At 37.8% G+C, this 27,918-nt stretch overlaps 1 protein-coding gene across 10 annotated transcripts in view; it reads left to right on the top strand.

The window, feature by feature from the left end:
- The first annotated feature begins 19,214 nt into the window (after nucleotides 1–19,214).
- UNC79 (unc-79 subunit of NALCN channel complex) overlaps nucleotides 19,215–27,918 on the top strand; it is a 262,094-nt gene continuing 253,390 nt past the window's right edge. For 9 of the 10 annotated variants that reach the window (XM_060620624.1, XM_060620626.1, XM_060620627.1 and 6 more), the window contains exon 1: nucleotides 20,193–20,306. In XM_060620624.1, the coding sequence (XP_060476607.1) occupies nucleotides 20,285–20,306 (22 nt within the window). In that variant the 5' untranslated portion in view covers nucleotides 20,193–20,284. Of the gene's footprint in view, nucleotides 20,122–20,192; nucleotides 20,307–27,918 lie in introns of those variants that run through there. The other variant, XM_060620631.2, reaches the window with a different exon arrangement.

The following is a 27,918-nucleotide window of genomic DNA, read 5'->3' on the forward strand; positions in this document are numbered from 1 at the left end:
GCGCGTGAGAATCCCAAGCAGGTTCTGCCCTGTCAGCACGGAGCTGGATGCAGCGTTGAATCTCACGAATGGCAAGATCATGACCTGAGCCAAAATGAGGAGTTTGTCACCTAATCAATTGAGCCACTTAGGCACCGCTAGTATACACGGTTTCTGACGGGAAATCAGCTGTTAATGTTGCTGAGGCTCACGTGTTAAGTGTTGGGTTGCTTTTTGTTTACTGCTTCCAAGATTCTGTTTGTCTTTGACTTTTGACTGTGATGTATGTGTCTAGGTGTGGATCTTTCTGCGTTTATCCCACTAGGCATTTGTTGAGCTTTTTGGATGTGTAAATTAATATTTACATCCTATTTGGGAAGTTTTCGGCCATTATTTCTTCAAATGTGTCTGTATCTTTCTTTTCTTTTTGGGACTTCCATTACACATATGTTAGTATGCTCGATCATGTCCCACATGTCTCTGAGGCAGTGTTCAGTTTTTAAAATTACTTTTTTTGTTGTTTCCCATACAGAACACTGTCAATTGGCTTGTCTTCAAGCTCCCTGATGTTCTTTTTCTGTTTAAATCTTTCCCTGAGATTGTCTAGTGAATTTTTCATTTCAGTCACTATTTTCAACTCCAGAATTTCTCCTTGGCTCTTTAAAAGTTTTCCTTTTTGTTGCTATTATCTAATTAGTGAGACATTGTTCTCATACTTTCCTTTAGTCCTTTATATGTGTGGGTTTTTTTGTTTTTTGTTTTTTAGTTCTTTGAACATATTTAAAATAGCTGACTTAAGTCTTTGTCCAGACATTGGGCTTTCTCAGGGCCGGTTTCTATTGGTTGCTTTTTTTTTTCTTGTATACTTGTCATACATTCTTGTTTCTTGGCCTCTCAGTTTTTTTGTTGTCAAAAACTGGACATTTAAAATCACGTAATGTAGTAACTCTAGGAATCTGGTTTTTCTTCTTTTTTTCCCAGGGTTTGTTATTGTTATTGTTTTGTTATAGCTTGTTTAGCTAGTGAGTTTTCTTAATTAATTATGTAAAGTCTGTATTCTTTGTTGTGTGTCGCCACTGAAGTCTCTAGTTAGCTTAGCAGTCAGTTAATTGTTGGATGGAGATTTAACTGTTTATAACCAACAAGCCTTCCAGTCTTTGTTGAAGGTGTGTGTGTGCGCGCGTGCGTGCGTGTGTGTGTGTGTGTTGGGGGTAAACTTTCAACTCTCAGCCAGGCAAGTGGCAACTCTATCTTAGCCTTCACTTCATGTATAATATCTTATGATCAGCCAGAGGTGAGAGCTTAGGGTCTTCTCAGGTATTTCCTGAGCAATGCACACCTTTGGGCATATACACAGCCCTTTATGTGTGGATGGTCTTCTAGATTTTTAGGAATATGTTGGAGCTTTTCAAAGTCCCTACAACATCTCATTCTCCATCTTTTCCTTTTAAGCTTTTTGGTTGCCGTGTTGTTTACCCCAAATATTATACACCCCCTCAGGCAGCTGTGAAGTTAAAAAATTGCCAGGGATTGTTTTTGACAAATGCCTCAAGAAAAGTCTTTTTGTATTTGCATTTGGGCAAACTCCCAAGTCAGGTTAAACACAGACAACTTTGTAAGTGCAATCTTCCAGGAAGCCATTAGGCAGACCAGATAATGAGAATCTTCTTTGAATTGGGCTTTGAAGAAGCCCCCAGCTGATTCTATCCCAATCAGTGGCTGCCAGATGCTAGTTTTCACTGCGATTGCAGTCTGTTAGTTTTCAAGGCTGCCTCAGAGCAGGAGAGTGGGGGATTGGACTAGGGCAAGTTAAAATGCCACAAAGCTCTCTCTTCTTACTGAGACTCAGGGTTTTTGTGGTTGTTTGTTTGTTTGTTTGTTTTTAAAATGCTGCTTGGATTGCTGGAAACCTTTAGTTAATTTCCAGAGTTCAGAAACCGATTCCGACCATTTTTGCTAGTTTTCCTTTTGCTTTTATGGAAAAGAATTTTCAGAAGTTCTTACTCCCTCTTTTTACTGACATCTTCTCTGTACCTGTGAAGAACTTAGCTGCTCTGTTTTACATGATGTGGATATACAGAAGCATAAGATATATATTTTTGCATGCCATGAGAATCTTGTGATTTAGTCCAATCTATCAGATTGGGGTAAACCAGTTAGGTGGGATTTTGCCCCTGGCACAAGATTGAGTGTAACCAGGAGGACTGTATGCCAAGGGAATTTGAGGTAGGGCATCCAGGGTAGTGAAGCAACAACATTATGTCGAAGAGACAGAGTTCGGGCCTGGATTATAATATTGCACATAAATTTGGAAGGGTGCATAAGTTTTACACATAAACTTGGAAATGTGGGCAGAAATAGGAAATGTCTACAGTAATTGGTAGAGCCTAATCACATAAGCAGGCCCAGTGATTCATTTAAGATGGAAATTTTGAGTAGCAGACTAGACTAGAGAGTTCTATGTACCTGATGTCTGTTGCATGTTCCTGGGGCAGTGTGGTAGAGGTATTGTGGCTCACAGGAGTTGCACCTGGTAAATCACTTGTAGTTTGTCAAGACAAAACCATAATGAAGTGTTGAGTATCTAAGATAGTTTAGGATTTCCTGAATGTTTTAGTCTATAAATGTTGAAGGGTTTTAGAGGAGAGGGAAATCAGTAACAGCTGCAGTTGTCAGGAGGTTCTTCATGTAGGAGGGAAAGCTGCTCTTTGAATAATAGATAGGGTTTGGATAGGTAAGAACCTAAAGAATTGCTTCATGTACCCACAGACATGAAGTAGAAATGAATATGAAATGGAAGGTATATGTTGGGGTAAACAGGGGAACTCACTTTGGGTTATGTAAACTTTCTTGGTAAAATACTGGGGAAGAAGAAAATTTTAAAAGAAGAAATCGTCCATAACAGAATGATGAATGGCTACTAGGGAATCAAAAAGAAATATGTGAAATGATTGCTAGGCCCTATTCAAATTAGACAACATGAATCAATAGTAAGTCTATTCTGTACAGTCATTTTTTTTTGCTATTTTTTCCTGTTCATCTCTTACAATTTTTGAGGAAAAAAAGAGGCCTAATTTTATTACACATTTAATATGTGCCAAGCACCATGCTAAACAATTTACATGTATATTTCATTTAATCCTCACATCTGACCTTTAAAGGTGGTCGTTGTTACCCATTTTACAGATACAAGGAATTTGGCATGTTAGCTGTGGCCCCTTTCTTTCTATGGAACCCAAACTTACCACAAGCAGTGGAAGTTTTATTGTGGGGGCAATCCTAGATTAATTGGGATCTTTCTTTGCAGTAGACGTCTGGTTAAATCGGCCTTTCTTTGGTACTTACTTGTTCCTTTGTCATGTTTTATCATGCTTCTGTCACCCTCTATCCCTGCATTTCTGAGATTATGTAAGTTTTGTCTCATATTGTTTTGACCATAAAGCCCAGACTCTTCTTTCCACAAAATATCCCTTTGCACCAAGACTTTTTACTATTTAGCTAACTTTGTTGAATATTCAGGGGAGAACAGAAAGGAGTCAGATCAAGCACTGGACAGACTTCTATCATTTTTCTGTCTCTACTTTCTCCTTCTCTTTTCTCTCACTTTATCATGAATAATAGGAAAATACCTTTTACCCATGGCAGAATAGCTCTTTCCACACCCAAATCTGTAAGACTTTCTTTTCCCAAGCACTTGTCAGAGTATTTAGACTAGAGTAATACAGTTGACCTCCTAAGAGGAATTGTGGCTCTACTTTTTAATATAAAATATAATAACATATTATTTCATGATGATGTTAATAGTTTAGTATAATAATATGGTAATATTTGCACATCTATAAGAAGATATGCAAATATTATTATATCAAATAAAGGAAGTGTGTGTGTGTGTGTGTGTGTGTGTGTGTGTGTGTGCGTGCATGCGTGCTTGTGAATATAGGAAACAGGAATCTTAGTTAATAGTTGTCTGGGAAAAGCTAAATTACTAGGCCTGAGGAAGACTGGGAACCATGACAAGCTGAGATAGAGCCTGGAATGAGATGGTCATTCATAATTCTTGGGAGTTTTAGGAACCTTAGAAGCTCAGTCTGTGGGTCTTTGTGAGTGGTCTACCATTGACCTATCTCAGGGATCCCTACTTGCCTATTTATATATCTGTGCTCTTCACTTACCATGATTAACTTGCTCATTTTGAAAACAGTTTTGTTTACCTTTCTGTGAGGGGGAATCTTTTTGGAAGGAACTTCTTATAGTCTTTCAGTAGAGGCTGTTTTGGGTCAATGTACCTAAGAAGCTGCAGGGGTATCAGGCATGGTATTTGACAGATTTAGTATTTAGAGAAATTTAATACACCCAACGTTAAGCACTGGCAGAGCCAACATTTGAATAACAATTTATCTCAAAGGTTTTATTCTTTTTACTGTACTTGTGGGTAAGCCTTTTCTTAGGTTTGATGTCAGTATGTAAATGACCCCATTCCCAAGGAACTAACAGTAAATAGATGCCATAAGTATGTGGTATAAGTGAACAAATAAGAGCCATATGAATAGCACAGGCGGAGCATTGTGGGAGTTCAGTGAAGGAGAAATTTTTTCTGAGTGAATGCTGAGGATTTTTATGGCTAAAATAAGCAATTGAACAGTAGAGGTAGACTTTTAATACGTGGAAATGTACAGAAAGGAATTCTAGGCAAGGGGAATGACACGAATAAAGGCTTAATGATGAGAAATCACAAGGATCAATTTGACTATAGGATAGGGTACTGGGATCTATGGTACATACTACTTTAGGATGATTAATCTTGGAGCAGCATGAAGAATGGATTAGAGTGGAGTGAGAGTAACATTAGGGAAACTACCAAGGAAGAAGTTTCAATGATTCATATGTGAAATCAAGAAGAAATGGATTAGTGTTACAGTAAAAAACATGGCAAGAAAGAATTGAACTCGAGGATGATTCTGAAAAGGAAATGATGTGACTTAGTCTTTATTAGTCTGCTAATACTATAAGCTATCATAGACTTGATGGCGTAAGCAAGAGAAATTTGTTTTTCACAGTTCTGGAGGCTGGGAAATCCAAGATCAAGGTGCTGGGCAATTTAGTTCTCTGGTGAGGGTGGCTGAAGATGGCCACCTTCTCACTGTGTCCTCACATGTGTGAGAGAGAGAGAGAGAGAGAGAGAGAGAGAGAAAGAGTGGAAGCTCTGCTCTGTCTCCTCTTGTTCTTGTAAGAACACTAATCTATCATGAGAGCCCCACTCTCATGGCTTTGTCTAATCCCAATTCTCTCAGAGGCCTCACCTTCCAATATCATCATACTGGGGGTTAGGGCTTAATATATAAATTTGATGGGGGAGACATCATTCAGTCCATAGCAAAGCCTGATTAGTGTATATGGATGAAGTATAGTGGAGAATAAGACAACGTTGAGATTTCAAGTCTAGGTAACACTGAGAATAATGGCTCCATTATGATAAATAAAAATCAGGGGGCGCCTGGTTGGCTCAGTCGGTTGAGTGTCCGACTTCAGCTCAGGTCGTGATCTCACAGCTTGTGGGTTTGAGCCCCGCATTGGGCTCTGTGCTGACAGCTTGTAGCCTGGAGGCTGCTTCAGATTCTGTGTTTCCCTCTTTCTCTCCCCCTACCCCGCTCATGCTCGCTCTCTTTCTCTCTCTCTCTCTCTCAAAAATAAACATTTAAAAACAAATAAGTAACATCAGGAAAAGGTGTTGATGGGGGATAAGAAAATAATGCATGGTTTATATATATTGAATTTAAGGTACTAATGGGACATCCAGATATAAACGTCTATCAAATAGTTAAGAATTTGAGCTTGAATCTTGGCAGACTGGCTGGGGAAAAATAAAGAGAATTGAGAATTTTCAACATGTAAGTTGTAGTTGAAGCAGGGGAATGGATGATATATCTGAAGGAGGGAGATATTTAGAGAAAAGAAAAGAATTCCAAGGCTGATGCTTTGAGAAATGACTCCCATTTGGGGGGACTAGAATGCAAAAGATGAAGGAGGAGTCAGTGGAGAAGTAGTCAGATTCTACTTGGCCAAGATGGTAGTATATTTATGCATTGGGCCTAAACTTATAGTAATGATAGATAAAATATGGCTGAGCTCAAAACAAGATAAATACCAATTTATACTGGAAACAACTGAAATAGAAATTTTGAGTAGAGTTGATGTCACAAGCCTACTGGACTCCAGGCTAAAAGTAGGCAATGGTATTTTGGATTTAGCTCTTCCAAGGTAATGGGGATTAAAGTTTTTCATGTAAGACAGTAACTGGAACTACAATTACTGCTTGAAGTCTTCTGCTTTCCCCAGCCCTACTCCACCTTAAGAGGAGTCTGAAAAAAAACCCAAAACTGTTGGCTCCTGCTTGGGATACATACAGCTTAGAGCACACTGTAAACATAGAGATTCAGGAAGGTATTGAGATAGCCTTGAGATTTGGACTGAATCAAAACTGCCCAATCACTTGTTGCTGATTTGTGATATTTCTATTTAATAATCTTATCTGCTGGCATGAGAGCTGGTATGGAAAGGTTGAAAACAGAGGAAAAGAGAGAGAAAAAGAAAAATGAGAACAAAATCCTCTTAAATAAGATACCTTAAAACAAAGACTACACAAATAAGTCTAATGGCAAGAAACATGGCCAAGAGGAAAATTATAAGATGAATTCAATATAAATAAATTTATTTTTAATGGAACAAGCTATCAAAGACTTTAAAACAAGTATGTTTTAGATTAAAGGACTAAAATTCGTAGAGAGAAAAAATTGTGAACAAATATCCAATGTACATGAAATGAGAACAAGTAGATATGAATAATACAACTAAATATATAAAAATGAAAAATTTACATCATTGAAATGAAAATCTCAATAGTTGGGACACAACATCAGGTTGGACACAAAGAGAATCAGTGAATTAAAAGATAATTCAGAAGAATTTACTCAGAATGCTCCATGAGAGGTGAAAAGATAAGAAATATAAGCAAGGAGTTGGGAGATATGGATAGAATGAGAGGTTATGAAATATCATACAGAAATCCCACAACAAGAAAAGGGAAGAAGCAGTAGAGAACAAATATTTAAGAGAAAATGGTAGATGTTTTCCAGAATTAAAAAATGTCATGACTTTTCAGATAGAAAGCGTACTCTTAATACCAAACAATATAAAATAAATTTACATGTAGACACATCATAGTGGATCTGCAGAACATTGATGATCAAAATAATATCTTAAATGCTACTGAGAGGGAGAAATGGATTATTTAATAAAAGGCAGTTAGAGTGACAGTAAACTTTTCATCAATAGAGGATTCCAGAAAGCAATGAAATAACATCTTCAAAATGTTGAGAGGAAAATGATTTTGAGCTAGAATCTTATACCCAGCTAAATATATTTGAAAGTGTGGACCAAAAGAGAAACATTTCAGTATATGGAAATTCTCGAGCTATATATTTAAAAAAAATAAAGAATGTACTTCAGTAAGAAAGAAAAGTGAACTCAGAAGTAAGGTATGGTATACAAGAAATAATTGTGAGCACAGAAATTAATAAAATATGTTGCAAAATATGTTGGTGAAATGAATGAGAAGTTTTATTTTAAAAGGCAAACAAACTTTAGACAATAACAAAATGGGGAGTCATGTTCAATTTCAAAGATGATAGAAATACTGATAGTTTGAGTTTCTTAGAAAAATTTATAGTTCAGCATTTTATTTTAAAATAAGTAATCAGTAAAAGACTAGAAACACAGTCTATGAGCAGAGGAAAAAATAAAACTTTTAAAAGTTTATTTATTTAGAGTGTGGGGGGGAGGGACAGAGAAAGAGGGAGAGAGAGAGAATCCCAAGCAGGTCCCACACTGTCAGTGCAGAGCCCGGCATGGGGCTAGAACCCAAGAAATGTGAGATCATGACCTGAGCCAAAATCAAGAGTCAGATGCTTAACCAACTGAGCCATCCAGGCACCCAAAAAGAAATTTTTTAATATTTAAAATAGTATGGAAGAAAAGGAGAAAACTGTAGGCAACAGTTTCATGCATATATGAAAAGTTGATTTATGACAAAGTTGGCACGGGATTAGAAATTAATAGGGAAGGGGTGCCTGGGTGGCTTAGTCGGTTGGGTGTCCAACTTGGGCTCAGGTCATGATCTCATGGTTCATGAGTTCAAGCCCTTCATTGGGCTCTGTGCTGACAGCTCGGAGCCTGGAGCCTGCTTTCAGATTCTGTGTCTCCCTCTCTCTACCCCTCCCTCACTCACAGTCTGTCTGTCTGTCTGTCTGTCTCTCTCTCTTTTTCTCAAAAATAAATAAACATTAAAAAAAAAGAAATTATTAGGGAAGAATTTAGTAAATGTTTAAGCATGATACTTATCCATATGGGAAAAAGTAAACCCTACCTCACAGTATACACAAAGGTAAATTTAATTTGTAATTAACACTTAAATGTAAAAGTAAAACTTTAAAACTTTTAGAATGAAATATAGGGATATCTTACAACCTTGGAGATAGGAAAGACATTTCTTGAAATACAAAAAGCACAAATTATAAAGAAAAACATTGATAAATTTGGCTACATTTACATTTTAAAACTTGTGTTCAATAAAGACTGTAAACAAACAAATGAAAAACAAGCCAGAGTCTGGGAGAAGATCTGAGTTTTCATCTGGTATCATTTTTCATCAGACTGAAGAGTATCTTTTACCATTTCCTAGAGTGCTAATTTGTTGATGATAAATTCTTTTGGTTTTCTTTGATCTGAAATGTTTTTATTTTGTCTTCATTTTGAAGTATATTTCTGCTGGATATAGAATACTGCACTGACAGCTTCCTTTTTCCTTTCAGCACTTTAAAGATGTGATTCATTATCTTCTGATTTCCATTATTTCTTTTAAAAATATTTTTAATGTTTATTTATTTATTTATTTTGAGAGAGAGAGAGAGCAAGCAGGGGAGGGGCAGAGAAAGGGGGAGACACAGAATCCAAAACAAGCTCCAAGCTCTGAACTGTCAGCACAGAGCCCAACATGGGGCTTGAACTCACAAACCATGAGATCATGACCTGAGCCAAAGTCGGACACTTAACCGACTGAGCCACCCAGGAGCCCCCCCTCAGATTTCCATTATTTCTGATTAGAAATCAATAGCTAGTAGAATTGATATTTTCTTGTATGCAATTGTCATTTTTCTCTGGTTGCTTCCAATATTTCCTTTTTATCTTCGGTTTTTGTCATTTGGAATCTGATGTGCCTGGACGTGATTTTCTTTCTTTCTTTAATTTTTAATTTTATTATTTTTAAAAAATTTACATCCAAATTAGTTAGCAACAATGGTTTCAGGAGTAGATTCCTTAGTGCCCCTTACCATTTAGCCCATCACCCCTCCCACAGACCCTCCCATAACCCTCAGTTTGTTCTTCATATTTATGAGTCTCTTCTGTTTCGTCCCCCTCCCTGTTTTTATATTATTTTTGTTTCCCTTCCCTTATGTTCATCTGTTTTGTCTCTTAAAGTCCTCATATGAGTGAAGTCATGTGATTTTTGTCTTTCTCTGACTAATTTCACTTAGCATAATACCCTCCAGTTCCATCCACATAGTGGCAAATGGCAAGATTTCACTTTTTTTTTTTTTTTAATTTTTTTTTTCAACATTTATTTATTTTTGGGACAGAGAGAGACAGAGCATGAACGGGGGAGGGGCAGAGAGAGAGGGAGACACAGAATCGGAAGCAGGCTCCAGGCTCTGAGCCATCAGCCCAGAGCCTGACGCGGGGCTCGAACTCACGGACCGCGAGATCGTGACCTGGCTGAGTTGGACGCCCAACCGACTGCGCCACCCAGGCGCCCCAAGATTTCACTCTTTTTGATTGCTGAGTAATACTCCATTGTATAGATATACCACATCTTCTTTATCCATTCATCCATCGATGGACATTTGGGCTTTTTTCATACTTTGGCTATTGTTGATAGTGCTGCTGTAAACATGGGGTGCATGTGTCCCTTCGAAGCAGCACACCTGTATCCCGTGGATAAATGCCTAGTAGTGCAATTGCTGGGTCATAGGGTAGTTCTATTTTTAGCTTTTTGAGGAGTCTCCATACTGTTTTCCAGAGTGGCTGTACCGGTTTGCATTCCCAACAATGCAAAAGAGATCTTCTTTCTACGCATCCTTGCCAACATCTGTTGTTGCCTGACTTGTTAATGTTAGCCATTCTGACAGGGGTGAGGTGGTATCTCATTGTGGTTTTGATTTGTATTTCCCTGAGGATAAGTGATTTTTAGCCTTTTTTTCTCATGTGTCGGCCATCTGGATGTCTTCTTTGGAGAAGTGTCTATTCATGTCTTTTGCCCATTTCTTCACTGGATTATTTGTTTTTTGGGTGTCGAGTTTGATAAGTTCTTTATAGATTTTGGATACTAACCCTTTATCTGATATGTCATTTGCAAATATCTTCTCCTATTCTGCTGTCGGTTGCCTTTTAGTTTTTCTGATTGTTTCCTTCGCTGTGCAGAAGCTTTTTATTTTGATGAGGTCCCAGTAGTTCATTTTTCTTTTGTTTCCCTTGCCTCTGGAGATGTGTTGAGTAAGAAGTTGCTGCGGCCAAGATCAAAGAGGTTTTTGCCTGCTTTCTCCTTGAGGATTTTGATGGCTTCCTGTCTTACATTGAGGTTTTTCATCCATTTTGAGTTTATTTTTGTGTATGGGGTAAGAAGGTGGTCCAGGTTCATTTTTCTGCGTGTTGCTGTCCAGTTTTCCCAGCACCACTTGGTGAAGAGACTGTCTTTATTCCATTTGATATTCTTTCCTGCTTTGTCAAAGATTACTTGGCCATACGTTTGTGGGTCCATTTTTGGGTTCTCTATTCTGTTCCATTGATCTGAGTGTCTGTTCTTGTGCCAGCACCGTACTGTCTTGATGATTACAGCTTTGTAGTATAGCTTGAAGTCTAGGATTGTGATGCCTCCTGCTTTGGTTTTCTTTCTCAAGATTTCTTTGGCTATTCGGTGTCTTTTCTGGTTCCATACAAATTTTAGGATTATTTATTCTAGCTCTGTGAAGAATGGTGGTGTTATTTTGATAGGAATTGCATTGAATGTGTAGATTGCTTTGGGTAGTATCAACATTTTAACAATATTTGTTCTTCCTATCCAGGAGCATGGAATCTTTTTCCACTTTTTGTGTCTTCTTCAATTTCTTTCATAAGCTTTCTATAATTTTAAGTGTGTAGATTTTTCACCTCTTTGGTTAGATTTATTCCTAGGTATTTTATGGTTTTTGGTGCAATTGTAAATGGGATAGATTCCTTGATTTCTCTTTCTGTTGCTTCATTGTTGGTGTATAGGAATGCAACCAATTTCTGTGCATTGATTTTATATCCTGCAACTTTGCTGAATTCATGAATCAGTTCTAGCAGTTTTTTGCTGGAATCTTTAGGGTTTTCCATATTGAGTATCATGTCATCTGCGAAGAGTGAAAGTTTGACCTCCTCCTGGCCGATTTGGATGCCTTTTATTTCTTTGTGTTGTCTGATTGCAGAGACTAAGACTTCCAATACTATGTTGAATAACAGTGGCGAGAGTGGACATCCCTATCTTGTTCCTGACCTTAGGGGGAAAGCTCTCAGTTTTTCCCCATTGAGGATGATATTAACGTTGGGTCGTTCATATATGGCTTTTATGATCTCTAGGTATGATCCTTCTATCCCTACTTTCTTGAGGGTTTTTATCAAGAAAGGACGCTATATTTTCTCAAATGCTTTCTCTGCCTCTATTGACAGGATCATATGGTTCTTGTCCTTTCTTTTATTGATGTGATGAATCACATTAATTGTTTTGCAGATATTGAACCAGCCCTGCATCCCAGGTATAAATTCCACTTACGTGGTGAATAATTTTTTTAATATATTACTGGATCCGGTTGGCTAATACCTTGTTGAGGATTTTTGCATCCATGTTCATCAGGGAAATTGGTCTGTAGTTCTCCTTTTTAGTGGGGTGTCTGTCTGGTTTTGGAATCAAGGTAATGCTGGCTTCATAGAATGAGTTCAGAAGTTTTTCTTCCATTTCCATTTTTTGGAACAGCTTCAAGAGAATAGGTGTTAACTCTTCCTTAAATGTTTGGTAGAATTCCCCTGGAAAGCCATCTGGCCCTGGACTCTTGTTTTTTTGGGAAATTTTTGATTACTAATTTGATTTCCTTACTGGTTATGGGTCTGTTCACATTTTCTATTTCTTCCTGTTTCAGTTTTGGTAGTGTATATGTGTCTAGGAATTTGTACATTTCTTCCAGATTGCCCACTTTATTGGCATATAATTGCTCATAATAGTCTCTTATTATTGTTTTTATTTCTGCTGTGTTGGTTGTGGTCTCTCTTCTTTCATTCTTGATTTTATTTATTTGGGTCCTTTCCTTTTTCTTTTTGATCAAACTGGCTAGTGGTTTATCAATTTGTTAATTCTTTCAAAGAACCAGCTTCTCATTTCATTGATCTGTTCTACTGTTTTTATGGTTTTGATGGCATTAATTTCTGCTCTAATCTTTATTATTTCCTGTCTTCTGCTGGTTTTGGGTTTTATTTGCTGTTCTTTTTCCAGCTCTTTAAGGCGTAAGGTTAGGTTGTGTATTTGAGATCTTTCTTCCTTCTTTAGGAAGGCCTGGATTGCTATATACTTTCTTCTTATGACCGCCTTTACTGCGTCCCAGATGCAGTAAAGGCGGTCATAAGAGGTTTTGTGTTGTGGTGTTATCATATTCATTGGCTTCCATATACTTTTTTTTTTTTTTTTTTTTTTTTAATATATGAAATTTACTGTCAAATTGGTTTCCATACAACACCCAGTGCTCATCCATATACTTTTTAATTTCCTCTTTAACTTCTTGGTTAGCCCATTCATTCTTTAGTAGGATGTTCTTCAGTCTTCAAGTATTTGTTACCTTTACAAATTTTTTTGTGGTTGATTTCGAGTTTCATAACATTGTGGTCTGAAAATATGCACGGTATGATCTTGATCTTTTTGTACTTGATTAGGGCTGATTTGTGTCCCAGTATATGGTCTATTCTGGAGAACGTTCCATGTGCACTGGAGAAGAATGTATATTCTCCTGCTTTAGGATGAGATGTTCTGAATATATCTGTTAAGTCCATCCAGTCTAGTGTGTCATTCAAAGCCATTGTTTCCTTGTTGAGTTTTTGATTAGGTGATCTGTCCATTGTTGTCAGTGGGGTATTACTATGGATGAGTTTCTTTATGTTTGTTATTAATTTATTTATATATTTGGGTTCTCCCACATTTGGTACATAAATGCTTACAATTGTTAGGTCTTTTTGGTGGATAGACCCCTTGATTATGATATAATGCCCTTCTGCATCTCTTGATACAGTCTATATTTTAAAGTCTAGATTGTGTGATATAAGTATGGCTGCTCCAGCTTTTGTTGACCATTAGCATGATAGGTGGTTCCCCATCCCCTTACTTTCAATCTGCAGGTGTCTTTAGGTCTAAAGTGGGTCTCTTGTAAACAGCATATGGATGGATCTTGTTTTCTTATCCATTCTGTTACCCTATGTCTTTTGATTGAAGCATTGAGTCCATTGACGTTTAGAGTGAGTACTGAAAGATATGAGTTTATGGCCATTATGTTGCTTGTAGAGTTGGACTTTCTGGTGGTGTTGTCTGGTCCTTTCTAATCTTTGTTGCTTTTGGTCTTTATTTATTTTTTATATTTTCATCTTTTCTCCCCTCAGAGAGTCCCCCTTAAAATTTCTTGCAGGGCTGGTTTAGTGGTCACACACTCCTTTAATTTTTGTTTGTTTGAGAAACTTTTTATCTCTCTATTTTGAATGACAGTCTTGCTGGATAAAGAGTTCTTGGCTGCATATTTTTCTGATTCAGCACATTCAATATATCCTGCCACTCCTTTCTGGCCTGCCACGTTTCTGTGGATAGGTCTGCTGCAAACCTGATCTGTCTTCCTTATAGGTTAAGGACTTTTTTCCCCTTGCTGCTTTCATGATTCTCTCCTTGCCTGAGTATTTTGTGAATTTGACTATGATATGCCTTGTTGATGGTCAGTTTTTGTTGAATCTAATGGGAGCTGGACATGATTTTCTTTGTATTTCTCCTGCTTAGATGTTTTCAGGGCTTCTTGAATCTGTAAATTTTATTTCACCAAATTGGGTTATTTTTTCCAGCCAGTATTTAAGTATTTTTTTTCTGCCTGTTCTATCTTTTCCTTCTATGACTAATACTACACACGTGTTAGACATTTTGCTAATGACCCAAAGGTCCCAAGGGTATGTTCATTTTGTACCATCTTTCCCCTCTCTCTTCTTCATATTAGGCAATTTCCATAAATTTATATTCAGGTTTACTATTTCATCTATTTTATGTCATAAGCCCACCCAAGTGAAATTTTAATTAGAAATACTGTATTTTTATGTTCTAAAGTTTCCAGTTGGCTCTTTTATTAAAAAAACTTTCGGGGCGCCTGGGTGGCTCAGTTGGTTGAGAGACCGACTTCGGGTCAGGTCGTGATCTCATGGTTTGTGAGTTCGAGCCCCGCGTCGGGCTCTGTGGTGACAGCTCAGTGCCTGGAGCCTCCTTCTGATTCTGTGTCTCCCTCTCTCTCTGCCCCTCCCTCACTCATGCTCTGTCTCTCTCTGTCTCAGAAATAAATAAACATTAAAAAATTTTAAAAAAACCTTTCTATTTCTCTGCTGGCATTCCTATCTTTTCACTCATTATGTGCATATTTTCTTTTGCCTCACTGAGCAGAATTAGGCTTTCAAATCCTTGTCTGCTAATTCCAACTCTGGATCTTGTTTTTTCTTTTTTCTTTTTTTTCTTGAGAAAAGATCCTATTCTTTATGTGTCAAATAAGTTTGAATTGTATTCTGGACATTGTGAATGTTATGCTGTGAAGATTCTGTATTTTGTTATTTTCCTCTAAAAGGTGTTGATTTTTTTTTTTTTTAGTAGATAATTTAAATAGAGTAAAACTACAAACTAACTTTTTGGTGGCAGCTTAAGTCTGAGTTTAGTTCTTTTATTCCTATCTGCATTGTCATTGTTTGCACACAGTTCTGCATGTGTATGGTTCAGGGATCAGCTAGAGATTTGGACAGAGACACATAATTTATATTTCCTTCTCTCTGGCTCTCACTTTCTTGCAGTTCCCCTTTCCATTTCCAGTAGATATGGTTGTTTTAAACTCTGTGCTTTGGTAATTCAGACCAAAAATATCTGTGAGCAAGCTATTGGAATTTTAGCCACCCTGTGTGGCACAAACTGAAGCCATCATCCAGTCTAAAAGCAATAGAGAATGGAAACCCATATTCCTGTGCCATTTACTTCTTCCAAGTGTTATCATCTCTCTAGAATCTACCTGCTTTTGGTTGGTCTTCAATTGCTTCAGGTAAGTTATGTTTTGTTTTGTTTTTGTATTTTATTCAGTTTGTAGCTGTTATCTTTGAAAGGGTAGGTCCAGGAATCATTTATTTGGACATACTGCAAGTGGAACCTGGAGGGGAGTACAGGTTGATACAATAATTTTAGTGAGAAATTTGGCAATAGCTAGCAAAAGTTGAAGTTTAGAATATCCTAAAACAAATTTTTGCACATATATACATATGTAAGAATGATCATTGCATTTTTTTTTTTGGTAATAGGAAAAAATGGCAAAATAACCCATATGTTCATCAATAAGACAGGAGGTAAATAAATTGTGGGATATTTATAAAATGAAATCCTATACAATATTAAAGATGAATAAACTAGTGCTATATGTGCCAATGTGATTAAGTCAAAGTTCGATGTTGACTGAAAAGTGTTAACTCTCAGAAAGATATGTATGGTATAGTATTAATTATATAAATTAAAAAAATATGTGAAACAACTCTTATAGTTTGGGCTGCAGATATATATATAGTATGTCTGTAGCTACCCTATCTGAAATTTTACCCTATCCAGAATTCCAATCTCTTCAAACATTTCCTATCTTGTTTACCTGGGGTAGCATTTTTTCTTTTATGCAATTATCAGTTTTTAGTGTTCTATATGTTTACCTCATTTAATTTTTTTTTTCTTCTCCACTAGACTATTAGCTCCATGAAGGCAGAGATTGGTGTTTTCTTTGTTCTCTATAGTATCTCCAGGGAGATATATATATATAGTATTCAATAAGTATTTGCTGAATGAATAATTGAATAGTACAGATATATGAAGGTTTGATTAACTACAAAGTTAGGAAAGTTTTATGGGGGCTTCTCATGAATCTAAAATGTTTCATTTCTTGGGGCACTTGGCTGCCTCAAGTTTGTAGAGCATGTGACTCTTGATCTTGGGGTTGTGAGTTTGAGCCCTACACTGGATGTAGATATTACTTAAAACAAAAAAAATCTAGGGGCGCCTGGGTGGCTCAGTCGGTTAAGCGTCTGACTTCAGCTCAGGTCATGATCTTGCACTTTGTGGGTTTGAGTCCCTCATCCGGCTCTGTGCTGACAGCTCAGAGCCTGGAGCCTGCTTCGGATTCTGTGTCTCCCTCTCTTTCTGCGTCTCTCCTGCTCATGCTCTGTCTCTCTCTGTCTCTCAGAAATAAACGTTAAAAAATTTTTTTTAAATCTTAAAAAAATAAAATGTTTTATTTCTTTTAAATAAAGTATCTAATGAAAATATGACTATATTAAGATCTAATGGCACTGGGTAGTGGCAAAAGTTGTGGTTATATTGTTTTTTATATTTTTATGTGGGAAATAACTTCATTAAACAAAAGGACATCAAAAGGTTTGGGGAAGATTTTTCAGAACATTGTAGTATAGAACTTAAGGGAAGAGGTTGTTTTAAAAATGAATAGGGAGGGGCGCCTGGGTGGCGCAGTCGGTTAAGCGTCCGACTTCAGCCAGGTCACGATCTCACGGTCCATGAGTTCGAGCCCCGCGTCAGGCTCTGGGCTGATGGCTCAGAGCCTGGAGCCTGTTTCTGATTCTGTGTCTCCCTCTCTCTGCCCCTCCCCCGTTCATGCTATGTCTCTCTCTGTCCCAAAAATAAATAAAAAACGTTGAAAAAAAAATTTAAAAAAAAAAAAAATGAATAGGGAGATATTTGAAATGCTGGAATTAGTCATCAAGAGATAAGATAATTGTAATAGAGTATTAGGAAATTATTAGTGACTATTGAAAGAAACTGTTTCAGCAAAAGTTGCTAATAGGTGGGATGCTGAAGAAATGGAGACAGTAGGTGGAGAAATGGAGATCACTGATTCGCTATTATGATAGGTACAGCTTTTCCAGGATTCATGTTTGTGACCAGAATGGGACAATCCATTGAAAAGATAGAGACTTAAAATGTTGGAAAGACAGGACAATTCATGGGAGCATTTTTAATTAGAGGTATAGTTTTAGAAAAGGGCATTTCACCTGGCAATGAGGAGAGGCACTCCTTTTGCAGTAGAATAAAAGAAACAAAGGTTGACACAGGTAGGTGGAGACAAAGGGAAGTAGAGGTTCATCTTTGTTTGAAGTAGTAATTTAGGTCCTCTGTTGGAGTGGAGAAAGTGGATAATGGATATGATCCAGGTTAGTGAATTAGCTCAATAGGCATGTTAGAAGGTTGAGGTTGTAAGAGCCTAGGTTGTTAATTAGGGTATCAATTATACAGATGATTTCAGGCTTTGAAGGGTTTGAAACAGTCAGAACTAGCCTTAATGGAATGGGTACATTTCAATGGCTTGAACAGTAACGCTAACAAAAGCAAACACATGTGTCAAGGATTATTCTAGATTCTCATGTCATTAAAATGTGTCAAGGATTATTCTAGATTCTTTGTGTATACTCATTTAATCCTGACAACAACCTTTGAGGTAGCTATATTATTATGAGTATTTTGCAGGTGAGAAAAATTGAGACAGAGAAGAAACTTGCTTAAGGTCACACTGAAGCAGAGCTGGAAGTCAAACTCAGGCTATCTAACTCCTGAGTCTGTACCCCTTAACAATGTTACACTCTCAGTGGGGTAGTAGGAGGTTTTAATTCATGACAAACAGCAAGATTAGTAAGCAGGCCATGGAAGAGTAGTTTCCAACACATTGTTGCTTTCTTTCTGGGTTACCCATAGGACACCATTAAATTTTTTTCCAATTGTTTTCTTTATCAAAGCCTCAAGCCTTCCAGAAATTTCTGAGTAAATCATTGAGCCTTCTTTTAATCACACAATATTTGATATCTTCAAAGATTTATATTATATTCATATTTTCTTTCAGAATGGTTCTAGTTTATTTTTACCCCAAATTAACTCGTCAGCATTATTCTTTACACCACCATTTATCTTTGACTGAAAAATGGAACTTCTCTGGGATGTATTTTTAGGAATGAACAATGGTGTAGGGTGATCAGCCTGGTTAGGAAGACCAACCTGTCAATCAGTGAGGTGATTTAGTCTTAGTTGTGTATGCACCCCAAAGAGCTAAATTGTTAACATTTTTGCCACTATTATAGAGCTTTGCCACTGTGTGCATAATGGGCAGTTTCCTTGCTGTCAGAAGACTTTTTCAGGCTATTCAGAAACATCGTTTCTTGATATGTGGTCACATATTTTTTTCTTAATTGTCAAAGATTTATTTTGAATGTGTTGTATGTATCATATTCAATTTAACATCCTTTTCCCTAAAATAAGGATTATGCTTTTTAAGTTTTTTATTTTCTAATTGTTAAATTATTTTTATTTAAACATTTTATTTATTTAAGTAATCTCTGTACCTAACGTGGGGCTTGAACTCACAGCTCAGAGATCAAGAGTCTCATGCTCTTCCGACTGACTCTGCCAGGCGCCCCAAGGATTATTCTTTTTTGGTGAGATGGAAAAATATTGATATTGATTTAGTCACCACAGTTATTAGCACTGAAAACAATTGCTCAACTCTTACAGTATTGTTTCCATAGCTTTTGCTAAATCAACGTGCTTTGATCATTGCTTCTTAGCTTTCACAAATTATTTAGGTTATTTGAATTAAAGAGTGGTCACAGCGGTTGGCAAATGTACAGTACTTTAATTTTAAAAAGACTTTAACTAAAAGGACTTTAATTTAGAAGGACTTTCACATCCATGACCATTTGATCTGCCCAATAAGTCTTTCAGCGACCAAGCAGGTTTTATTCTCATTTTACAGATGCAGAACCTGAGACTCAAGGACATTAAAAGATTGGTCCTAAAATGAGTGTCTTGAATCTGGTTCTGCCTGACTCTAAGTCCAGGCTCAGAACGTCCCTCCACTCCGCAGTTGATTCTTTAAGTATCTTCTATTAACATGTATGATGCCCCTTTCCATTGGCTTCATTTGGTTTTTCAGCAGTGCCACGTGCCAGTTTCCTCACGTGCCAATTTCCATTCTGGGTGGTTGCAAGGGAACACACCTGGGTTCCTTGTCTCTAATCTTTCATTTTTCTTTTCTGTGGCCCTCCAGCTTCACCTTCCGTGGAATTCTCCTCCTTCCTTTGCCCCAACTTTTTAAGTCGTCTCCCAGCCCCCAGGCAGTGGGACCTCCCATACTAATCATCAGCAGGAGAGCCCATCAGAGAGGGGAGGCAGAGGGCACGGACCGCAGCACGCCGGGAAGCCATGCTGAGGGTTACTTGTGCATTTCCTTCTTCGCGGTCCTCTGGAGCGTCCTCGCCGCCCTCCGGCCCCGGCTGTCTCCAGCCCGCCCCGGATCCGCCTCCCCCTCCTTCCTCCGGGAGGTTGAGACCAAGCGTGGGACGCACTTGTGTCCCTCTCCGGTCACCTCGTTGAGGCGCCGGGGCTGCTCCCGGAGCAGGATTTACAGGCCCGGAGAACGCCAATGGGAGATCCAAATGGTCGGGGACTCCGGCACTTTAAGAGGCTTTTCTCTGGGAAACACCCGTCCCCTCCGAGCGCCTTATGAATGGAAATACTCCTCCCCCGGTCGAGCCCATTTTCCCATTTCACCAGGAGCCGCGGCTTGCTCTCTCCTTTCGGTCTCCCCGCCCACATCAACGCGGGCAGCTCCAGGAGGGGACGGACAGGAAGCCTTTGGCCGCCTATTAAATCCCACCCATTTCTCCGGGGGCGATTTCCTAACCTTCCGGGACCGAATTCTGCAATTTGATGTGCGTTTTGTCCGAATGGTAGCGACACGGGCCTAAGGGAGGGGGAAAGCGAGGGGGTGGGGGGTGGGGGGTATGCGCTCTTTTCCTCGCAACATCGCTGGCGGAGCGAGGGAGCTCACACGACACAGATTTTGGGGCAAAGCCTTTCCATCTGGACAGCACCATGTCCACCAAAGCGGAGCAGTGTAAGTAGCAGCCGGCCCGGCGTTCCGGCCCGGCCTCCGGCTGGGAGCTATTGCAGTTGCGGCGTTTGCGGCTGCCGGGAGACCTTGGCATCGTGCTGGTGCGGGGGTGGGGGCTGAGGTTGGGGCGGGTGGGGGGTGGGGGGCGGAAGAGAAAGTGGGGGAGGGTGGACGTGGATGGCAACGCGGCGCTGTCCCCGGTGCTGAAAAATAATGCTGTCTTCTCGGGCTTGTGGTGGGGTTTCGCAAGACTGAAAGACCCTGCGAAATGAAATTGAAATGGGGTCATTCTCGGGAAAAAGAGGCCTCATATCTTTCAGATAAACATTTCAGTATCTCTTGTTGGAGTGGGGGAAGGGGGGCAGCGGCAAATCAGGGGCGGGGAACTGTCAGTGCAACCAAAGCCTGCCTGGCCTTCTGAGCATGCCCAGTTCTAGGTGCTGGAGCCATCGGGGAGTTTGAGTCTGCAGTTTCCACTTCGGGTTGGAGAGACAGGAAAGGAGAGAAGGGAGAGGGAGCCGGGAGTCAGGCAGAATTCTGGACCAGTGTGAGGAAAATCAACTCCTGAATACCTACACTGATGCAAAAACTAACCCCAACCACAGGTTAAAGCAAGAGTTGGTGCTTTGCATGAAGGTGAAAGGGGCTCTGAGAAAATGATCTAATTATTTTTCCAAAGAGGTTTCCTTTGTAGGGCAGCTCACACAAACTACAACAAATAGCAAGAGGATTTTAGTTGTCCCAGTGTGTTTGGTTGGAAACAACCTGCTAACTCCTTGTGGACAGAGGAAGTTTCTAATATGCTTCCTATAGCCTCTCTTATTGCAGTGCGCATTTGTAGGCCGGTGGTATGTACTTCGTAGGTTGATTAATGTGAAATCTTTTCCCCAGTGCACTTGAGGGATTCAGGAACTTAGTTTTTGTAAATAAAAGATATTTTTATTAAGCAATGAGTTTGAATTTTTAACAAATATGCCAGAACTGGTTCATCTAATTGACTCTTGTTTCTCTCAAAGAAGTACACAGTTAAGTTGATAATGCTGTCCTGTCACTACTTAAGTCTTTGTATTTCTTTTTTTGGAATGGCTATAAAAGCCATTTTGTGAGACACCCGACACAGTAGTCTCATTATTGTGGGGCAGTATGTTGTATATGATATGCATATGCAGTGTGCCACTTATTCACCAGATAGATGAAATGAACTGAAGGCTCGCAGAATTCCCAGATTGATGGTTCATTAGAGATTCTCTATGCCCACCTACCATCCAGTGCTTGTACCTCTTAACAATGTTATTTTTGGAATCTGGAACACCTGGTTTGAATCCTAGTTCTGCCATTTACTGTTTGACCTTGGGCAAGATAATTGATGTCTGTAAACTTTATTTCCTCATCTGTAAACCTGGGGTAATAATGCTGATGGCGTTGTGATTATAAACGAGGGAATACACATGGAAGATTGAGTAGTGAGCCTAGCACATAAAATAACTCAAGAAATGATAGCTCTTTCCCTCTTAATATTCCATCTCTTCTAAACAGAAAGTTCTTTTGTGAATTTTTTGGCCTGTTTTTAAAAGTTAAATCTAAACCTCAAAGAAACATTTTGCTTCCACATAGGATTTCAAACAAATTGAATGCATTATGTTTTGAGTAATGGTAACATAGTTGGAATCAGTGTGAACTTTCCACTTAAGAATATCACACCCTTGAAGGTTTTATTATAGTATGTTAAAAAACCCACCACCTGTCATTTGATTTTATAGTTACATATTATGTGACTTCAGGTTAAAACCAGTGAGTATTACTGTCTTTTTTCTGTGTTTTCGTTTCCTTGTTATATTTGAGATGCACTGGATGCATTGTCTTGTCTCTTTCCTGGGCAGTTAATGCCAGGATGAATAAAATCTACTGGTGGATTTGGTTGTGTAGTGCAGGTAGTGTGTAGTTAAGAAGCTATTTTAGAAGTGTTTGTAAAACAGATTTTTTTTCCCTCTGTAGATAATGGAAAGGACACCATATTTGAAGTTAGAACATGTGGATTTGAGTTTTTCATGCCCTTCTGATTAACTGTGAGACACGGGGCAATTAACTTAATACTTTAGTGCCTCAGAGTTTCCATCTATGAATTAAGGGATAATAGTAGCAGCTTTATTTGTCCTAATTGTTCTGTTCTGGAAGGCAAAGGAGGTAAATGGGAATAGGCTGTGAAAAGGATAAAGATGTTTTGGGTGTTTTGAGGTATCTTTATTTATAGTGAAGGGAAGTTAAAAATTTCTTTTTTTTCTGTTTTACATGCACTAACATGAATGTATTGTCACTTGAGTGCACATTGTATACCTGAAAATAGAGCAAACACATGAAAATCTGCATGGTTGATGTTCATGAAGGGTGAATACTTTTTAATAAAGAGAAGTTGCAGATTTGTGGTATTTTATCCTTGGACTTAGTAGGAATATGGCTAGAAGGAAGGAGAAAGAAGGGAAGGCTACGAGATTTTTCTCTCCTACTGGATGCGAAGACCACCAGAACAGGAGAGAACTAGAGAGTTTATTTATCCTCTGAATTCAGGATTATGCATAGTACCACTTGCCTAAGGACCAAGAGGAAGAATGAGGTTTAATATAATGTCACAATATTATTTCTATTGCTCTTCTTCCTGAGGCGTCTTGATGTAGGTAGAGGTTTCACTGGTGCAGGAAGTGGAGATAGTTTGGTTGAACCAGCAAGAGGAAGCACTTGCATTTCAATCCAAACAGATTACGTGATTTACCTTTGAGATGTAATGTATCACAGATATATGAAAAAAGATTTTATTTTTATGTAGTGATATTTTCTTGTGTGAAATAAGTAATAATGATGAAAGAGAGACTAGTATTAGCTAGGATATAGTTTGGAGCTGTTTTTATACATTCACTCTGTTTCCTGTATAATGTGCAGAACATCATAACAGAAGGTGAAAGCTTCCTAGCAATTTCTTAAGGCGACTGCACAGAGCTAAAACTTTTTTCCTCCAAATGCTTCTTTTTCTTACAACATTCACTGTAGTGAAAATGTTTTTGTAGTTGCTGTAGAATCTGAAATGATTCTTTTATTTGGGGTTCTAAGGAATCCACCTCCTCTCCCTTTCTCTGTCTTCTAAGAGTTAAAATGGAATAATCTGGAGTACTTTGGATGTGCTCTTTCAAAAGAAGCATCTTTCAGTAACAGCAGAAGTTGAGTTGGGGTTCTAGAATCAGACTGCTGCCTAAGTATAAATTCTGGCTCTGCTTCTTGCAATCTCTGTGACCTTAGACAAGTTAACTCAACCTTTCTAAGCCTTGACTGTATTATCTATAAAATGGGGATAGTCATAGTTGTTGTGAAGATTAAAATGAGGTGATCCATGGAAAAGTGCTTAGCACAGAATCTTGGCACATAATGAGGGGTTAATAAATGTTAGCTATTATTATCATCATCATTACCAAGTATAAAATCTTATGCTTGCTGCTAAAATGAGGATAATTATAAATTTGGATCTACTCACCCCCCCCAGAGTGTAGCAGAAAAAAAAAGTAACCATGATATTATTTAAATGGGACATGGTCTATTGGACTATTTTTTATTCTCCTTTCCTTGTCTCTGGGTCTCCTCTACAGCAGTCAGCCTAACCCATTTTAAGTGGGAGGAGATTTCTGCATGGCAATTCCTTGACTTGGTATATCTAGCAAGGCACTGGCTAATCATCTAAACAGAGGATTTCTAAAGCATGAAATCCCTATCCATCACTTTTTGTATTACAATGATGGTGTAGTAGCTGATAAACACAAATCACTTATATAAATATCCATCAAAATGTTTGTCAATTTTGGAAATTAGCCTGCTGAGTATAAATTCAAAAAAGCTAATTATAGAAATGTGAATATATGCTATTTTTAATGTGCTTATCCTACTCATCTTAAACATTTTTTTTGAATGTTTATTTATTTTTGAGAGAGAGAGAGAGCATGAGCTGTGAAGGGGCAGAGAGAGAGGGGAACAGAGGATCCAAAGGGGCCTCTGTGATGATAGCAGAGAGCCTGATGTAGGGCTCAAATTCATGAACTGTGAGATCATGACCTGAGCTGAAGTCAGATGCTTAACCGACTGAGCCATCCAGGTACCCCAGTCCTGCTCAACATCTTTATCTTAGTAACTAAAAGTCTTTTTGATTATATGAAAAACACTTTTAAGAGTAGAGATAATTAGCACTATGAATTGAAGTTGAACTTGGCCCTGTCCCATGCATCTTTAAGGGTCATGTTTAGAGAAATTGAGGGGCACCTGGGTGGCTTGGTTGGTTAAGCGTCCGACTTCGGCTCAGGTCATGATCTCACGGTCCATGAGTTCGAGCCCCGCGTTGGGCTCTGTGCTGACCGCTCAGAGCCTGGAGCCTGTTTCAGATTCTGTGTCTCCCTCTCTCTCTGCCCCTCCCCTGTTCATTCTCTGTCTCTCTCTGTCTCAAAAATAAATAAACGTTAAAAAAAATTAAAAAAAAAAGAAATTGATAGTTAAAAAATTATTTTATGTACATTATATTACTGTAAATAGAATATTGTTGTATTACTATTATAATAGAAAAACACCTCTTTGAATAGTACTGCAACTTGTAGTCATTTAGAAATCTTGGCACAACAACATTACTAACCTCTTATAGAGAAAACTAGTTTTATTCACACATACAAAAATTGGAATATGGTTATTAGCCGTATTTGTGGTAGCAAAAAGAGCACATGGTTTTTAGCTCTTGTCTTACATGGTTTCTCTGCATCATTTGACAGTAGTTGCCACATTTTAAATTTGAACTCTTCTTTTCTTCTTTCTTTTCTGGCTGTTCCTACTCAGATTATTTCCCTTAGGGCTACTTTCTTCTCCCTATTTTTTATGAACAGCATTTTGTCATTAGGTTCCCCCCTCCTTTTTTAAATTGCACAGGTTCTTGGTTTCATTCACTTTCATCAGTTATCACCTCTATGTGGATGGCACCCAAATACAAGTTTAAAGTCTAAACATGTCTCTTGAACAAAAGCCTCTATCTCTATCCAGGCATCCTATAGTCATCTCAAACCCAAACTCTTTGTCTTCTCCCTCATGCTTGTACTTCTTTGGATATTACTCATTTTAATGAATAGCACTACCATCTACCCATTCACCCAAGTGAAAAAACTGGGGAGTCTTCTTAAGCTTCTCCTACTCTCTGTTATCACAGAGATACAACAAATCACCAACCCCTGTTGATTCTAGCCCATGCAACTAAATTGCTGCCCAACTCTTTGATCTAGTTATTTTGGATTTTTTTTTTCCAGTTCCTCCAATGTACTGTTTTCTTTTTGCCTGAAATGCTTTCTTTTTCTCCATGCCCTCTTCTTTGCCTTTCTTTTGTCCAGTACTTAGCTTGGAAGCCCTGCCTGATTGCCAGTCTCCCCTTGTACGCCCCTCTCGTGTACTCACACTGTATGGAATAATTTGTTTTCTTGTTAGGTGACCTCATTTACTTTATGTATAGACTGTATTATGTTCATTTTTGTGTCTCCAGTGTGCAAACACCATTGTCTAGAGCACAGTGTATGCACAAAAGCTGTTTCTTCAAGGTAAAAATGATTGAGAGTGCATTAAATGTCTTTTTATAAAGAAGGATTTATAAAGAAGGATTACATAATCCAATTTTTGGATACATTAATTTGAAGATTTCACATTTTTGTTAATGTGAAGTTTTGCACTCAGTACAATGTGAATATAAACTATACAGAATGCATGCTTTTCAATTGGATTTACAAGTAAATAAAAATACACTTTAAAAGTATATAAAACGTATTTGCTAAATCAAATTTTATAGTATTTATATAACAAGTTATACTTTTTCTGAATGTCAATTGTGGTTTTGCTTCTTTCTCATTAGCTAAAATTTTCTGTTACTATATTCAGCATAATAGTTATGATTCCTAATTGGTAGCCAATCTTAGTACATAGCCAACTGTTTTTCTTATGATAAAGTGACAATACATTTGAAGTTGGGGACTTGTGATGCTGTAATTTAATGTGGATCCTTTGATAATACATCTGTTCAAGTTTTATGTATTGATTACTCAACCTATAAGTAGGCTTTACATTGGGATTTTCATTTTATAGTATCGTTGTGTTGTAAACTCACACTTATTACTTATATTCTGAAAAGATAGGAGTAGCTATTCGTAGATGAGCACATATATTGGCTTAGAACTGAAATGTTTATTGCATCAAGAAGTACATTAAGCAAAATGTATTTTTATCAATAAGCTTGCTTTCTATAGTATGGAAAGCTCAACCATTTTATTTAGAATTTTTAGTTTTTTTCAATTCATATGTTATATTTTTGTCTTGTTTTTCTCTTCTTTTGTGGTACCAAGCAATCCATATTTCATCAACTTGTCCATTCACTTACTTAGCAAATATTTATTGAGTGTTTACAATGTGTCAGACTCTGTACTAGGTTTTAGAGAAGATTACAGTTGAGTACTCAGGGGCATCCCACTGTGCTGAGGTGTATATACTCTATTTTCAGCTTTCCTTTGATGCGCTGTCTAGGTCCCTGAAAATAATAGGAAATTGATGAACTTGTCATGACTTATTCATAGAGAGACAATGCTTGCTCCTTGTGACCATTATTGCTTTTGTTGTTGTTGTTGTTGTTGTTGTTGTTGTTGTTGTTGTTGTTCTTACTGGAGGCTAAAATTTTTGTAGAGAATCTTGTTAGAATCCTTGGCCGCCACTCAGCATTGTTCTCATTTTCCGGACTTTTCTGGTTATTCTTTCTCAATCTGCCAAATTAATTTTATAATAAAGTTATATATCTTCAGAAAAAAGCCTGATAGCATTTTTATGAGTATCACATTAAAATTAGAAAATAACTTATGTAGGGAGAACTAATATCTTTAGGATACTGAATCTTACTTTTAAAAATATTTATTTATTTAGAGAAAGAGAGAGTGAGAGAGAGAGTGTGTGTGCGCGAGCAGGGAAGGGGCAGAGAGAGATGAGAGAGAGAATCCCAAGCAGGCTCTGTGCTGTCAGAGTAGAGCCCCATATGGGGCTTGAACTCACCAACCGTGAGATCATGATCTGAGCTGAAATCAAGATCATGATCTGACTGAGCCACCCAGGTGCCCCAGGATATTGAATCTTATTATCTAACAACATGATATGTTTTTCCGTTTGTTCAAGTCTTTTCATGCCTTTTTAGGGATGCTTTGGAATTTTTTGTTAACCTTATGTTTAGTATTTTCTCTTTTTTTTCTATCATAATTGGGGTCTATCTTCCATCTCTAATTTTTTACATGAATGCTATTGATCTTTGTATGCAAATTTTATAATCCTACTTTACTAAATGATCTTTGTGTAGCAGTTTGCCATTTATTTTTGGGGGAGTTTTCAATGTATATATAATTATACAGTCTGTGAACAACAGGAAATAATTTTATCCTTTCTTTTCTATCCAATTCTTATATCTTGAATTGCTTTCTCTTTTCTAATTGCATTGGTGAATATCTCCAACACAATGTTAAATATGGTGTAGATAGTGGGTATTTTTGCCTTGTTTTTAATTTTCGTAGGAAAGCCTCTAGTA

This window comes from Panthera onca, chromosome B3 (assembly GCF_046562875.1).
Source record: "Panthera onca isolate mPanOnc1 chromosome B3, mPanOnc1 haplotype 2, whole genome shotgun sequence".
NCBI lineage: Eukaryota > Metazoa > Chordata > Mammalia > Carnivora > Felidae > Panthera > Panthera onca.